At 46.6% G+C, this 15,083-nt stretch overlaps 2 protein-coding genes across 4 annotated transcripts in view; one reads left to right on the top strand and one right to left on the bottom strand.

Annotated features, from left to right (window-relative positions):
* ARFRP1 (ARF related protein 1) overlaps positions 1 to 1,389 on the bottom strand; it is a 42,316-nt gene extending 40,927 nt beyond the window's left edge. The window contains exon 1 of one of the 2 annotated variants that reach the window (XM_088154447.1): positions 1,195 to 1,389. In XM_088154447.1, the coding sequence (XP_088010573.1) occupies positions 1,195 to 1,365 (171 nt within the window). In that variant the 5' untranslated portion in view covers positions 1,366 to 1,389. The remainder of the gene's footprint in view (positions 1 to 1,194) is intronic. The other variant, XM_088154448.1, reaches the window with a different exon arrangement.
* A 59-nt stretch (positions 1,390 to 1,448) lies between these two features.
* ZGPAT (zinc finger CCCH-type and G-patch domain containing) lies at positions 1,449 to 14,212 on the top strand. 2 transcript variants are annotated; one of them, XM_088154446.1, is made up of 7 exons: positions 1,449 to 1,562; positions 2,644 to 3,406; positions 5,650 to 5,783; positions 7,398 to 7,556; positions 9,418 to 9,549; positions 10,639 to 11,056; positions 12,941 to 14,212. In XM_088154446.1, exons 2-7 carry the CDS (start codon positions 2,790 to 2,792, stop codon positions 13,077 to 13,079), a joined length of 1,599 nt encoding a protein of 532 aa, XP_088010572.1. In that variant the 5' UTR covers positions 1,449 to 1,562; positions 2,644 to 2,789; the 3' UTR covers positions 13,080 to 14,212. The 2 variants fall into 2 exon arrangements, with proteins under 2 accessions (XP_088010572.1, XP_088010571.1); XM_088154445.1 differs by having other exon boundaries at positions 1,532 to 1,807.
* The last annotated feature ends 871 nt before the right edge of the window (positions 14,213 to 15,083 follow it).

The following is a 15,083-nucleotide window of genomic DNA, read 5'->3' as shown; positions in this document are numbered from 1 at the left end:
CAGAACATGTTGTTCTTCCTTGCTCCTTTTACAGAGACACTTGAACCAGATTTATCCTCCCTCTGATCAGTGGATATCCTGGTTACTCAGACCTGGCCTATGCCCAGATGCTGCTCATAGATGAACTGACATTTACTATAATGCATAAGGCTAGGTTTTGTGCAGCAGCATTTATGTTTTGCCAGACCTTGATGTGCCAAGTTCCTGCTACACAGATTTTATGTAACTTTAGACATTATCAATTTGTTTGTAATTTTACATATTATCACACTTTATGTAAATTTTAGATACCCTCACCTTTTTGTAATTTTAGATGTGATCACATTTTATATAATTGTAGATACTACCTTATAACCTAGACATAGACGGCTCCTCTTGGACTTCACAGATTCCAGTCAGGTTGTTTTATAGATGAATTTTAATATTGTCTTAAATTTTATTTACTGTCTCCTAAGATAGATTTATAAGTGCTCACAAAGCACTCAAGGACACATTGCTTGTACTGGTCTAACTTGGTTGTATAATGCATTATTCCTGCTTCTAGTTGCAGTTTCTCAGGAGACTAGCAAATAACAGGGACTATGCATGGGGGAAGGCCTGACTTACTGAACTTTAGATCAGGACTGGTCTTGCAAAGGAGGGAAAAAGGGATTTTTCGGGATCTGGGAAAGGGGTGTTAGAAGGTTGGGGCATGTAGACATTTTTATATATTAAGACATTTAGATGTTTAAATATATAAAAATGTCTACATGCCCCAACCTTCTAACAGGGGAAGCTGGGCCGGGGCTGAATTCCGGGCCAAGCGAAGGCCAAAATCCCTTCCAGCTTCCCTTGGAAAGAGGCGCGTCCCTCCACGGGATCACGGTACCAAGCAGGCACTCCATGCCGAGACAAAGAGCGCTCCTGAGCATGTGAAGAGCGCCGCCTCTCCTCCCATTATCAATATTATTTATTTGATTTATTGGCCGCCCAACATCCGCCGGGAAGTGTCAAGAGGGCCCCTGAGCATGCACAGAGTGAACTCCCTTGCCCGAGGAACCTCAACACGCCGCCTCTGGGTCCAGCCCACCCGGCTGCCTTCCCCTCAGGCGCGATGGGATTGTAGTCCCACCTTGCCCGGCGGGGGAAGGCTGGGGTTTGGCCTTCGCTGTCCCCGTAAGCCCCCCGAGGCGAGCAGCGCTGGAGGAGACTTACCAGGCGCTTTTCAAGGGGGGAGAATTCGGTTAACGGCTCCTGCTCGCCTTCCTCATGCGTTTCTTCCTCAGACGGCCCCGACTGCGCAGGGTGGCCTGGGAAATGGAGTCCTGCTTCCGCCGGCGACGCCGTCCACTCTCCCTGTAAAGGACCACGATCGCCATAAGTCATTGCGCCTCACGCCGCGCCCTCTCCCTCCGCGAGCGCCACCCCCAGCTCGCGCCTTCTCTCGCGCCGCCGGGCATGAACCATAGACAGGAGAAGGAAGGAAAGAATGGGGAGGCGGAACCATTTCCGGACGGCTTCTCTCTATGGTCGTAGGAGCCTCCGTAGGAGACCGGAAGCGGATTTCGGGAGCCGTCATGGCGGTAATTGGGTGCTGAAAGGGGAGAGGCCGGCCGTCGTTGGGGCAGGGAGGTCGTGCTCGTGAATCGCTGTCTCGCTTGTGTGGCGCGCGACAGCTTTCGCAAGTCCCAGCTTTCTCCAGTCGGCCCCGGTCCAGAAGCCCAGGACTACAACGCCAATCGTCCTCCATCCTAGTGGACCGATATGGCCGTGGATGATGGGAAATGAGTCAAGTGTCTTCGGAGGGCTAAGACTCCCCCCAGATTTGGTCTGAGTTAACCGCAAACGAAAGCTCTAGCTTGGAGCGAGGCAGCTTCCTACTGCTGGCAAATACTCCCCCCCCTCTTTTTTTTTGGTGTGGCTTTTTGGGCTGAATTTCTGTCTGGCTCACGAGGCACGAGCTCCCTGCCGAGAAGAATAAAAGAAAGGGCCGTATTCCTTCTCCGTGCCCACAGACTAGCTGGAATTGCCACCTTTTCTTCACAGGCTTTGCTCCCATGCCATTAATGTCAGCCGCAGAAATTAAGCAAATGATTCTCTAATCATAACAGGAAGCACCGGGCTGGCTGTTCTTAAAAGGCATATCAGTAGCCGCAGAAGAGGTGGCAAGCTATACCTCTCTTGCAGTTTTTATCTTCAGTATTGGACGTTCTAACCTGGTTTCCTGACAAAAAGGCTATTGGATTTTCTAACCTGGTTTATTTTTGAAACTTAGATCCCTCTTTCCTGAAAAGGCACTTGATGTGGTGCGTTCCCCTCATGACAGGATTCATAACACTGGGGCACATTTAACTCCAAATTTTCTACCACTTTAGAAGATAGAATAAATATTTCAGTGCTTAGTGGAATAACTGCTTTTTTAGATGTTATCTTCATAGTTTCCCAACAATATTGCTTTGTAACCGCCTTGATGTCTTGTATGCCATTGTACAGGATTTTTTTTACTGTTTTTATGGTTTTTATTTGTGAGCTGCCTAGAGTCACTTATATAGTGACTCTATATAAGTAGTGTATACATTTGATTTATAAATAAATAAACTTTGAAAGCTTTTTCTGAAAAGTAATATAAACATACTGATAATAAATTATCTGTGTTTATTGCAGTGAGATGAGCTTGGATGTAAAAAAGCAACTGTGAACTAAAGTGTGCAGTACTTAGTTTTGGATGAATATCTATCATATTTCTCTGCTACCCGTTAAGCTGAAAATGCACTGAATTCCCAAAGAAGGAGTGGGACAGGACCACAGCCATGGATGAGGAGAGCTTGGAAACAGCAATTCAGACTTATAATGCTCAGTTGCAGCAGGTAGACCTGGCTTTGGGAGCTGGTCTGGACCCAGCAGAACAGTCTGACCTAATCCAGCTGCAGGCTGATCTAAGGCAGCTGATAGAACTGACAGAAGCCAGCCTTGTCTCAGTGAAAAAAAGCAAGCTCTGTTCAGTTTTGGACTCTGAGGCACTTTCTACTTCTTCGTCCACCCATCCACAACAAAACAGCTGTGAAGCTGGCCATCTGAGTGCTGATGATGAATATGCTGCTTTTAAGGAAGCCATTGCAGAAATTGGGGGTGAAGATGGTCCATTAAGAACTCATGATGAGAGAGATGGAATGGGTGATGATGAGGAAGAACAGGAGGAGGAGGAGGAGGAGGAAGAAGAAGAAATAGCCAGTGGGATGAAAGTGAAAGCCCCCTACTACAGTTCCTGGGGAACCCTTGAGTACCATAATGCCATGATTGTAGGGAGTGAGTGTTTGGAAGATGGAAGTCCTGGAGTTAGAGTGCTCTACCTCTACCCAACTCACAAGTCCTTGAAACCATGTCCCTTTTTCTTGGATGACAAATGTCGATTTAAAGAGAATTGCCGGTAAGTAGGTCAACTGGTAGGGGAAGGGGTTCTCAATACATCCAAGAAGCACCTCTTTCTTTATGCAGGCCACATCCTGTGGGGAGAATCTATGTGATAACACTGCTTGTATTCTCCTACTATCTTCCTACTTGGGGCAACTCTGTACTTTGTCTTTTAAGTTTCCTTCAAAAGCTGAATGCTGTATTACCCTGAAGAGGGTTTTTAGAGTCACAGAGGTGTTTCAGCATGCTCGCAGAAGTACTGTTTGCAATACTGAAACTGATTTGTGATCAGTGTTTCTTTGTGATCAAGTTGTTTTGTGATCAAGTTTCCTTGTGATCAAGTTGATTTGTGATCAAGTTTCTTTGACAAGTACTGGGGTGTTTAAATGTTAGTGTTGAAAGCTAGATTAATGCATCTGTTTCTCTGCAGGAAAAAGTTGGCATAGAAATTCATGGACTTAAAGTTGGAAGGGGGCATTTAGTAGGGCTGTACAAACTTATAAAATTATTTGGAAGAAGTGCTTTGGCCCTTCTGCAGGAGCCTGAAAGATGGATATGACTGGATTAATGAATTGTCACTCTTAAACAGCCACATTCTTTTTCTGTCTTGTGCAGAAGAAAATGCAGGACTGCTTTAATGAATAGCAGAGAAGTGCTAAGCTCATCTGTGATGCAAAGAATTTCTTCCAAATTGCTATGCAAAGTGTGCATGCTTCTACTGGGTCAGATCAGCATTTCTCAAACTTGGTAACTTTAAGACATGTGGACTTCAACTCCCAGAATTCTCCAGCCAATATGTCTTAAAGTTGCCAAGTTTGAAAAACACTGGTGTAGATCTTTTGAGTCATTCACCACCACCACCCAGTCAGTGCAGAAGTCTGTATGAAAGAATCCTAGGGGAGGGTTTTTCAGCAAAAAGGAGTACACTTTCATCTTCAGTACTGTGGAGTCCTTGGGGTTCTCTGAGTTTGGTTGTTTTCTAGCAGATGTTTTGTTCCCCGAAACTGCAAGAAAACAGCCAAGCTCAGAGAACCCCAAGGACTCCACAGTTCAACCCTGAACTACATATATTCTCTTCCATTGGTACCTTCAGCACTGTAGTTGGCTTGCCCATTAAAGTGCCCATTAAAGCATTAGCAAGAGTTTCCTAATATTCGACCGTATTTGCCCTCCTGTAACTTAACACCATTATTTCATTTCCCTTGACATGATAAAGAATGGGTTTTGGTCTTCTGCTGGATGCTGCCACTTCTGTTACTACTATTATTATTGCTAAATTTCTCTAGTGCTGCAATAAAAAACTTGGTAGAATGTCAAATAATCCTACATAAAATATCCACAATACAATAATAAAACATCTGAAGAAATCACCATCAATATTAATGACCAGCAATTCACATTCCTCCAGGTCAACATTCCTCAAGACTAAACATGTTCACTTCCTCTGCCTCTTTTCATTTTCAGTCCCCGGATCATCCTTACATCACCCTTCTTTACCCCTAATCCACCTTCTCTGGATCTTTCTTAGCATACTGCTCAGAACTGGACATTCAAGGTTGGGTCTGATCAAAGCAGAATGCTATTGGTTCCTGTGATTTGGAAACTATATGTCAGAACCTTGCAATTAAGTGCCTTGATTAATTGTAATATTGTGTTAAAATTGCAGTTGCCTTTTTAGCAGGCACGCCATACTAATAACTCATACTCAGCTTGTAATGGACTCAAATTCTAAGGATTCTTTCTATGTGTATCGTTTTTGGGCAAGGTGTGTTATATCTGTGAGAGCCAATTTGGTGTAGTGGTTAAGGCATCAGGCTAGAAACTGGGAGACTGTTTTAGTCCCACCTTAGGCATGAAGCTAGTTGGGTGACCTTGGGCCAGTCCATCTCTCTCAGCCCTATGAAGCAGGCAATGGCAAACCACTTCCAAAAAACCTTGCCAAGAAATCTGCAGGGTCTTATCTAGGCAGTTGCCAGAAGTCATCACTGACTCAAAGGCGCACACACACACGTGTCATATCTGTAGCTCTCTGCAGGAATTAGGTCTACTTGCGTTCATAGAATGAATGGGGAATACTTTGATTACTGACTGGGACACCTGAAAGGGAAGAGGCAAAAACAAACTGGATAGTCCCAGAACTAGAATGTTAGAACTGTAGCTCTCTTCCAGTGTCATTCTCCAGCTTCTGGGGTATAAAGATCTGGTGTTTTGAAACCAAGGCATTTACAATCGACTCTCCCTTCGTGGTCCTCGTGGCAGGTTTTCCCATGGGCAGGTGGTATCCACAGAAGAGCTGCGTCCCTTCGAAGAGCCTGACCTCAGTTGCCTGGCTGTGGGGTCAGCCTGCCTGGCGAGACATCAGGACGGGATCTGGTACGCTGCTAAAATCACAGGTGAGGTCGATTTCAAGCATGCGCTTTGGGTTTCATTGTATGAAGGTCTTCTGCCTTGTATATTGGCAGCTACACCAGGAACAGGTAAAACTCTGGCCTGGCATTGGGGGCCCACTGATTCCACACAGATTTGGTGGATTATTTGCTCTTTTAAGGAAATCCAAAGGTGATCTGCCCAGAGATAACTTTTTTCCTAGCTTTGCTGCCATATTCCAAGTTTGTGTGTTCATTTTTTTAAGTTCCCTTGACCGCACTGATTCAGAAACTTTCCAAGACCTGAGGCAGAACACCCCTTGCCATCCTTTTAACTCAATGTTTAAATCTCAGCAACTTTAAGACCTGTGGACTTCAACTTCCAGAATTCCCCAGCCAACATGCTGGCTAGGGAATTCTGGGAGTTGAAGTCCATAGGTCTTAAAGTTGCTGAGATTGAGAAACACTGTTTTAACTGTTGACCCCAAGGCCTGGAACTCAGGTCTTTCAACTACAAGGCACCTGCTCATTCATTATGGTTTATCTCAGCAGACGGGGGTTTTCCTTTAAAAAAAAAATGGATCCTGGATAATTGAAATGATTCTCTTCCCTACATATGTTGGGCTCTTTGGCAATTGCCTACATCTGAATGGGATTCTTCTCCAAGCATGATTCTCATAGAATTCTTGAGGTGCAAGAGATGTGCTGTTACAAGAATTCCTGCAACAAATTTTCCCTTTGCAGCCAAGTTCTCCATGGAGAACTTCTGGTTTTCTTTCTAACAGCCTCCTTATGATCTATTAAGGAGGGAGGTCATTTCACTGGTAATGGGAAACCTTAAGATCTCTATTTACATAAGGTTTTTTTTTTTTTAATCCTTTTCAGTCCAGGAAACAACCATTGCAACCCACTTTTAAAAGTAATGAATACCAGTCAAGGATCTTCATGTCTGCCTAAGGCGATATTTGACCTTTGAATGGAGGGTTTTGCTGTACAAAATAGGTTTTAATAGAAGAGAATACGTGAAGCTCAGATATTTTGTGGAATTCTTGGTGCTCTCTGAGCTTGGTTGTTGCCTTGTAGCAAGTGATACTTGCTTACATCATCAGTGCGCTGATGTTACCTCGTTGGGTAATGAAATGTCTGCAAGCCAACAGCCAAGCTCAGGGAACACCAAGAATTCCACAAAATAGGTTTTGCCTGGATAAAAGTGAGTCGGACCAGGACCCAAACTAAATTCAGTTTAATTTAAATGGAGTCCCCATATTAGTAATTTGCCTCTTTTGTATTATTATGTAGCTACTGCATTTATATCCTACCTCAAGGGAGTTTGGGGGTGTATGCAGGGATATATGTATATTATTTCACTTGACCTCTTCACAGCAACCCTGCACAGTAGGTTTTTTGAGAGTGATTGGCCCAGACAAGGACTTGAATTTGTCTATCTCAGGTTCTAGTCCAGCACTTTGACCACTATGCTACTCTGGTTCTGAGTTCAAGAGGGTTCCATCCCAAAGTTCTTAATGGGAAGTGATGGTTAAATCATGGGGACTAACCGGCTTCTAGCATTTGAAGTACTACCTTGGTTTCCTTCAGTGTAGAATAAATGATCTTTGAAAGTTGTTGTTTCCCCTTCCTCAGACATTGACAGCGGTTACTACACAGTGAAATTTGACTCGCTGCTATTGAAGGAAGCAGTGGTGGAAGGGGATGGCATAATTCCTCCCCTACGTAGTGAGGAGAGCTGCTCTTCCTCGGAGTCAGAAGGCGATGAATTGGATAGCGCTGCATACGCGAAAGGTAAAAGATACTGGGGGCACCAGCGGTGCTTTTCTGACTTTTCCAGTGCCCTGGAATGGCTGCGTTTGCTTTGCACCCTCCCAGCTGCTTTACCTCCTGAGTCTGTCTCTGGCCACCATGGCTGGAAATTCATAGCCCCATTTCTTACTGTTTTAAGGTGAAAAATGGGAAAACTGTCATTTAAATCCTAAAATTACCACATGGCAGAGTCTCAGTAGTGAGATGGCTGGGCATATAAATTGTTTGTATAAATAAATATCTAAAGACCTCCCCCCACCACAACTGTCTTGCCCACATACACGGTATAGCCCTGCTCAGTTTGGAGGCCTCAGCTATTCCAAGAAACACGTAATGCGCCCACTTCCATCCAGAGTCGGTCACCCCCTATTCGGTGGACCTACGTCTTTTCAGCTTTGGCGAGGGTGAAGGAATGGGAAGGCACGTCTCCAGCTTCGAGGGCCTGCTGTTAGCAGAGATGTTGGCGTGCTGCAAACTGCAGGCATGTGGTTTCTGTTCTTCCCAGCCAAACAGTATATGGGAAAGAAATTGCGTAAGGGGGCTTGAGACTCTCTTTCTGTCCATCAATGTCACAGTTCTCTGAAAACAACAAAATGGGACAAAAATTGGTATAGGAGGAGAAGCTGGCAAAAGAAAGATCTGGTTTGCCAGTGGGCTGGATGCAGCCAGAGGCTGGAAAGGAAAAAAATCCAGAATAGGGACACACACACACACCCACGCAGTCCTGCGAAAGGCACAGCTGGGTAGCGGCTCAGAATGTTGGCAAGTGCTCCATTCTAAGCCCGCCTCCTTCCTGGTCACATGATCCAGAATAGACTTTCCCTACCTTGCTCTTTAGAAGGGGATCCCCAGACAAGACACCTCAAGAATTAAGGAGGAAACCACTCTGAATGCCGAGAAAGCCGGAGGAATGTGGTTCCTCCCGAGTTGCAATTGTAGCTTTGACACCTGGAGGTAACCGTCAGAGGTATTCTCAGATTCTTAGAAAGCAGCTTCATTGTTTTCATCATTGATAGTGGGGGAAGAAAATAGGATTGCGCTAGCCTACATCCCGCCAGGTAGGATCCATTAGTACGTAACTCCGGCCCAAATAACCTTCGCTGCAAAATGTATGCTGCAGTTCCAAAGAGACTTACCGAAGAGTAAAGTCAGGTGAGCTCAGGGGAATGTCTTTCTGAAACCTTGTTTAGCAAACTAATTAGGGAGTAGAACATGTCTGTTTTCCACTAATACAAAATTAGGTGATTTCTGTATAGATATCGTATTAGTGTAAAGACCTCATTGCTCAGATGATGTTATTTGGATCATCACGTTATTAGGCAAATGATATAAATGACCGCAAGAACTTGGTCCAGGGTGTGCAAAATGAGTTGTATCAAGATGCAATGGAGTGTGAGAATGACCTTGGAAAGTGGTGGGGGGGAGATGCTGCCCAGGGAATGATCAGATTAAAGGGGAGGAGCCCCAAGGGCAGAAAAAGAAACTTAGAAAGGACCTGCCCTAGCTGATTAGGTGTTAAATAGGGAGGGTGGGAGATTTGTACTTTCAGACTTGCAAGATTCTGTTAATGCAGCCTTACCATAAAGTAGAATTGGCTCATCTGGTTGTTTCCTGTCTGGTTTACGTGGGAGGGCTGACATCAGTCTTGCAAGTCTCATTTAGCTTCATTAGTTGACCCTGAATTCTGAAGGAGATTTCCCCCCCTCCCATTTACCTCCTCCACATCCAGCAGAATGAAGAAGCCAAGAGGTTTTAATGGTTTCCCATTTCTGGCCTGGCCTTTGTTTGATTTCTCTGGTGCTGCTGCTTTCTGCCTCTAATCTGTCTCCCCCCTGTCGTCCAGTCATCGACTGCAGCATTCCAGAGAATGGGGAAGGAACGTCCACCTGCCTTTCCTCCTTCGGCAGCTGGGAAGCCCACACGCGCGGCATTGGCTCTAAACTTCTGGCTCAGATGGGTTACGAGCTTGGTAAAGGTAGGTGTGGGTGTGGTGGCTCTCCCCTCCCGTTTCTGAAGGAAAGTGTTATTTCTGCTTTCATTTTGAGAGGGTGAGCTGCTATCATGGGCTGAAATAAGATCTCCATCCTTAGAAGAAAGGCAGAAGCAGATGTTAAGAAAGTCCACTTGAGTAGCTTTTGTCCTAAGGCCACCTTAGCTATTGTCCTCAGCCAGAGTTTCTATTTAATATGCAGTAATTAATCAGAAAGCCTTGAGTACAGGTAGTCTTCACTTAACAACCATTCGTTTAGTGACCGTTGGAAGTTAGAGTGGTGCTGAACAAAGGGACTTAGAACCAGTACTTGCACTTACAACCGTCATAGCACCCCCATGGTCAGATGATCATGATCTGGGCACCTGGCAACCAGCTCGCACTTACAACGGTTGCAGCATCCCAGGGTCACGTGATCACTATTTGCGACTTTCCCAGCTGGCTTCCAGCAAGGAAAATCAATGGGGAACCGTGTGATTTGCTTAATGACCGCATGATTCGCTTAACAGCCCTGGTGATTCGCTTAATGACCGCTGCAAAAAGGGTTGTAAAATCAAGCGTGACTCAACAATCGCCCTGCTTAACAACGAATTTTCTGGTCCCTATTGTGGTCGTTAAGCAAGGACTACCTGTACTTCACTGTGTCAAGGGCTATAGTGGGCTCAGATCCTGACCCTTCCCTGCTACTTCCCAAGCACTCTTGAGCCTCTGCACAATGTGAATATGCATTTGCCTCCCTTCCCAGACCTCACAAGGACAGAAAAGCAGGATACTCCCTCCCCCCAACAGCCTTGAAAACCCAGGACAATAAGATCCCCCTCCTCCTTTTTGTCTTGCTGCAAAGATCCCGCTTGAAGGGCCAGCAGTAGAATACAGAGGTAGCATTCTTTTTTCAATGCATCATCTTTTATTCTGGCTTTTATTGGATTTGCAAACCGCTTTGGTGTTCTTTGCAATGAGTAGTAACATATATGAAAAAATTTCTTCTAATGAGTGAAGGTCGGAGGTGAGCTGATTCTTGCTGTGGTGACTCAGCTGTGATTCTTCTTGCTCCCCCCACTTGTTCTCTTTCAGGTTTGGGCAAGAATTCAGAGGGTCGGGTGGAGCCAGTGTTAGCTGTTGTGCTCCCAAAGGGGAAGTCATTGGACCAGTGTGCCGAGATCCTCCAGAAGAAGAAGGAGGGGAAACTCGATCCATCTAAGCCCAAGAAACGGAGGGCGAAAGGAAACAAGGCTGCCCGGCTCCGGCAGCAGAACCCGAAGCCCCGTAACGTGTTTGATTTTCTGAATGAGAAGCTTCAGGGCCAGGACTCTGGGAGGGAGGCAGAAGGGAAGCTGCTCCCACTGGAGAGGAGCAGCAAAGAGATCTACCACGCCAGCAAGACCACCAAGAAGGCCCTGAATGTGCGCCTCTTCCAGACCATGGAAAAAATCGACCAGACTCAAAAGGACATCCGAGAGATTCGGGAGGCCTTGGCACGCAACGCAGGGCGGTAAGCAGAGTGCTGGTTTGCAGCAGAGCGATCGGTTGGCTGGCCTTGTCTTCTCCGCTGCCCTGCAGGTGCAATTACAACCACCTCTCATGTCTCAGCACGCAGGTCAGGCGAGCGTCCACAAATCTGATCCCAGCCCAGTTGCAGGACTGCTGTTGGTACTTGCCACTAACGGTCTGCCTTTACAAAATGCCTTTAATGAGGTTGGATCGAATTCCAGAGGTTGGGTCTGCCCAACCCGCAAACTCTGGTCGTTGCTAACTTTGACGAAGGTTTTTGTGGGTTAGCAGGTTGCGGACCTCAAACTGTTGGATTTGTTCATGATTTAGTATATTGTGCAAACCCAGAGAATAAGTTAATTCAGTCAGCAGGTTGTGTGAAATTTTTCCTGTGCGGTTTGGTAGGGGAGGGCGTGCGGGAAAACATGGATGGATGGATGGATGGATGGATGGATGGATGGAAGGAAGGAAGGAAGGAAGGAAGGAAGGAAGGAAGGAAGGAAGGAAGGAAGGAAGGAAGGAAGGAAAAGAGGAAGGAAAAGAGGAAGGAAAAGAGGAAGGAAAGGGGGACGGTAAAAGAGCATGGGGCAGTTTCCCAGTGTTGTGGGGGCCAAAAATAGCATTTGCTTCCTTGTGGGTGTCACGAGCCACCAATTCCAGCTGCAGGAGTGTAGGATTCCACTTCACTGCAACAGCTGCAGTTCCTCCTGGCTACTCCTTGACTACTGAAAGAGCAAGAAAGGATGCAGCTCACTCAATGGATGGGAGACAGCCAGTTGGCTGTTGTTGACTTTCCCATAATTGGGGATAGTCCTCCAGAGAGGGTGTGTGCCTCAGTACCCCAGCGTGGGAGCCTGGGGAAGGAGAAGCAGAATTTCAGCAATGAACAGTCCCCAGTACAGAAACCAGGAGAAAGATTTGCAGGATTGCGAGGGCTCTTTGCTTTCCAAGGACTGGACGCACCACAGCATAGCAAAGCTGTACATGATGCTTTAGTGCAGCACACACCTTCCCCAACTACAGGCTGTTGCTCTCCACTCATCCGGGACTTGCGAGGTGATGTTGCCCTGTAAATGTGTCTTTAACACTCAGTCCTTTAATATGTCGTTCAAGCAAAATCTTTGAGTCTGTAAAGTGGCAGACAACCTTTGCCTCCTTCCAGACGTTCTTACTCTAGTTGAGAGAAGGGGCTGCTTCAGTGTGGTTGTTCCTCTTCTAGTTGCTCCCGGCAAAGCTCCCGGCAGGGCTCCCCCCAGGATATGCTGCTCCCCATAACTTGTGGTCCTGGCAGTTGACTGATAGTCCTCTTGCCTGTTTGCGATAGCTGCCAATCTCCAGGCATCGCCTCCGCTTCCCTGTCTGCAGGCTGTTTGCTTATCGCCTTTCCTCCTACACACACCTTTTCCCACTCTGCCTTGGCATTTGATTTTCTAAGCTAAGAGCCTGGGTGGGGGCGAGGCACATCCTTGGAAACACCAGGGTGCAGCTCCGTCATCACAGGCAGCTGGAACGCCGGCCTGGATGCTTGTGAGTACAGCTGTGAGTTAACGAATGAATGCACGAGGGAAGTGGGGTGAGAAGCGTTTCTGCCTGGCTGCAGCTACTTTTCCCAACTTGACTGTCTCAGAAGGACCAAGAAACACGAGACGAGCAGATTCTTCTCCAGTTAAGGCTTACCAGTCAGGCAGGGAATTGGGCCTGGATGAAGAGAGTCTGATTCTCTGGCAGCATTTGCCCAACAAGCATAACGGGGTTATTTTTGCACGCGGACCTCTGAATTTCCTCTCCACTGTCCCAGCAGAGTTTGGTTTTTCTTGATGGAGGTGGGGGAGCTGGGAACACGGTCTTCCCAACACACTCCTGATTCTCTGTCCTTGGTTTCCAGGCACACCATTGCCACAGCTAAGCTGGAAGAGAAGCTCTCTGGGGCCCACAAGAGACTGGGTGAGCTGCGGGCTTTGGAGGCGAGTCTTCAGCAAGAGCAGAAGAAAGCCGATACACACAAAAAAATGACCGAGTTCTAGGTTTTGTCCGTCAGATTCGTCTGTGGAAGGAGATTCCGGTCCAGGTTGGGTGGCAGAGTAGCTGCTAGACCGAAACCAGTTCCATTCTTCTGGATTTCCTTCAGTTGCACCAGTGGGCTGGTATGAAATGGAGGCCCGGGAGCATGGACAGCCTAGCAGCTTGCCTTTCCTCTTCATGCAGAACCCCCAGAAAACATCCACAGCCGGGCCCAGAGCTGCCAATATTCATCTGGTTCAGGAGGGGTTTCTGCTACGCCTCCTCCAGGACTTCTTTATGGCTGCTTGGGGACCGGTGGCCTCTTTCCTCCCCTCTCAGCAGAGACAAACACTACTGTGGAGGACAGAGAAAAATAAAATGAGAAAAATTCTGGGTTTTGTACTAATGTTACTCTGCTTGACCAGCAGAAGGCACAACAGTATCCTTGTCCAAAGGGATCCTTGGGTTGCATCAGTTTTCAAGCTGGCGGGACACACACACACACACACACCCTCCCCAGGGGCCAAGCCTCTTTCAGTTCTACCATGTTTAGTCCTGGCAACTTCACTCCAGCTACTCTGAAAAGGCTCAAGACGGAAATGGGTAATCCAAGTGGCCAGAAACTTTTTCAGGCACTCTGAGCAATCTCCCTAAAAACTCATAATTCCGTCTTCCTAAAAAATTCAATGTTTTAACATTCTCACAAGAACTCACTTGCCTTGTGTCTGTTTAGTGATTGTCGAGATGCTGGAATTTTAAGATTTCACATCGATTTGGGGGCTACGTGGCTGGTGTCGGCCTCGCATTTGTGGGGGAGGGGTTGCAAACCGCTTGCCCGTCGGGTCTGGAAAAGAAATGGCTGTTGCTGTTCCTTGGACCCAGCAGAGACAGTAGTGGCAAATTGGAAAGCTAGTGGATCTCGGAAAGAGGATCAGCAAGCGTGCTGCTGGGGTGCATGGGGGGAGCAGCAGTGAGCTCTATGTACCAGGGTAATTCAGATATGGCTGCTGTTTCCTGTGCACGTTTCCTTTTAGGCCATCATTCTAAGTGAAAAAGAAAAGCAGCTCGCTGTGGTTTTCCCCCTTTCATCTTTGAAAGCCGTTTATGTTATTCAAACTCCATTACAACTGATGAAAGACCATCTTGGCTTCTGTTTTTTCTGAGACGAAGATGATGTTTTCTTTGCTTCTCTGATTCCCCGGTTAGGAAGATTCCATTCTGGATAAAATTCACCCTTGATATCCATGAATCTTCCCACTTCCACCCCCCACCTTTTTACGTACATTGGCAATATAGAAAGTACAAGCCCATAAGCCAGTGTTTCTCAACCTTGGCAACTTTAAGATGTGTGGACTTCAACTCCCAGAATTCCCCAGCCAGCCATGCTGGCTGGGGAATTCTGGGAGTTGAAGTCCACACAACTTAAAGTTGCCAAGGTTCAGAAACACTCCAACAAACAGCAGGATGCTGAATTGGAATGGTTGTGAATACCTGGCTCCCAGGTAAGTTTAGTTAAACTGACTCTTCTGTCGCTGCCTCAAGTCTGTCTTCTCGCAAGGAGCAATGGTAGTTGTGGGTTCTCATGAAGGGGAGCGTAGAAAAAGATTTTGGCAAACTTCAGTGTGTGTCGGTTTGGCTTTTCTGGTGCAGACAAGCCCGCTAGTAGGATAGACCCATTTGTTTTCCTTTTTAAATACGGACTAGGGTGATCATCTTCTTTGCTGGGGAAAATGACTCCCAAGTAACCTGGTTCTCATGTTCATGTTGGCAAGATTAATAGAGGTCTTCACTCTTAGTCCTCCCCCACTTACTCCAGGAACTGCCAGAGAGTGGGATGTTCTTAACTGTCTGATTGCAACAGTAGGCGTCCACTGAACTCATGAACTCTTGCTTCTCGGGGCAGGTGTGTAGGGTTGGCGTGGACTGCTGGAACACGTGTAAGCTCTCTGCATGTAGTCCTGGCGCCCAACAGGAAATCTTTCAGCAGTTTTTGGTTGGTTTGGTTGGTTTTCTGCTAGAAATTGGAC

The sequence above is a fragment of the Python bivittatus genome, unplaced genomic scaffold, assembly GCF_059951505.1.
Source record: "Python bivittatus isolate LINGU-HERP-01145 unplaced genomic scaffold, Pbiv_v1 ctg000700_np1212, whole genome shotgun sequence".
NCBI lineage: Eukaryota > Metazoa > Chordata > Lepidosauria > Squamata > Pythonidae > Python > Python bivittatus.
Note: the sequence above shows the minus strand (reverse complement) of the source record. Positions and strands in the feature narration are given on the sequence as shown.

Excerpts from the sequence above, each read along its gene's own strand:
- ZGPAT (XM_088154446.1), top strand. The coding sequence starts at position 2,790 with ATGGATGAGGAGAGCTTGGAAACAGCAATTCAGACTTATAATGCTCAG. Across the intron at positions 3,407-5,649 it reads CGATTTAAAGAGAATTGCCG|GTTTTCCCATGGGCAGGTGG; the intron begins GTAAGTAGGTCA and ends TCCTCGTGGCAG. Across the intron at positions 7,557-9,417 it reads TAGCGCTGCATACGCGAAAG|TCATCGACTGCAGCATTCCA; the intron begins GTAAAAGATACT and ends CCTGTCGTCCAG.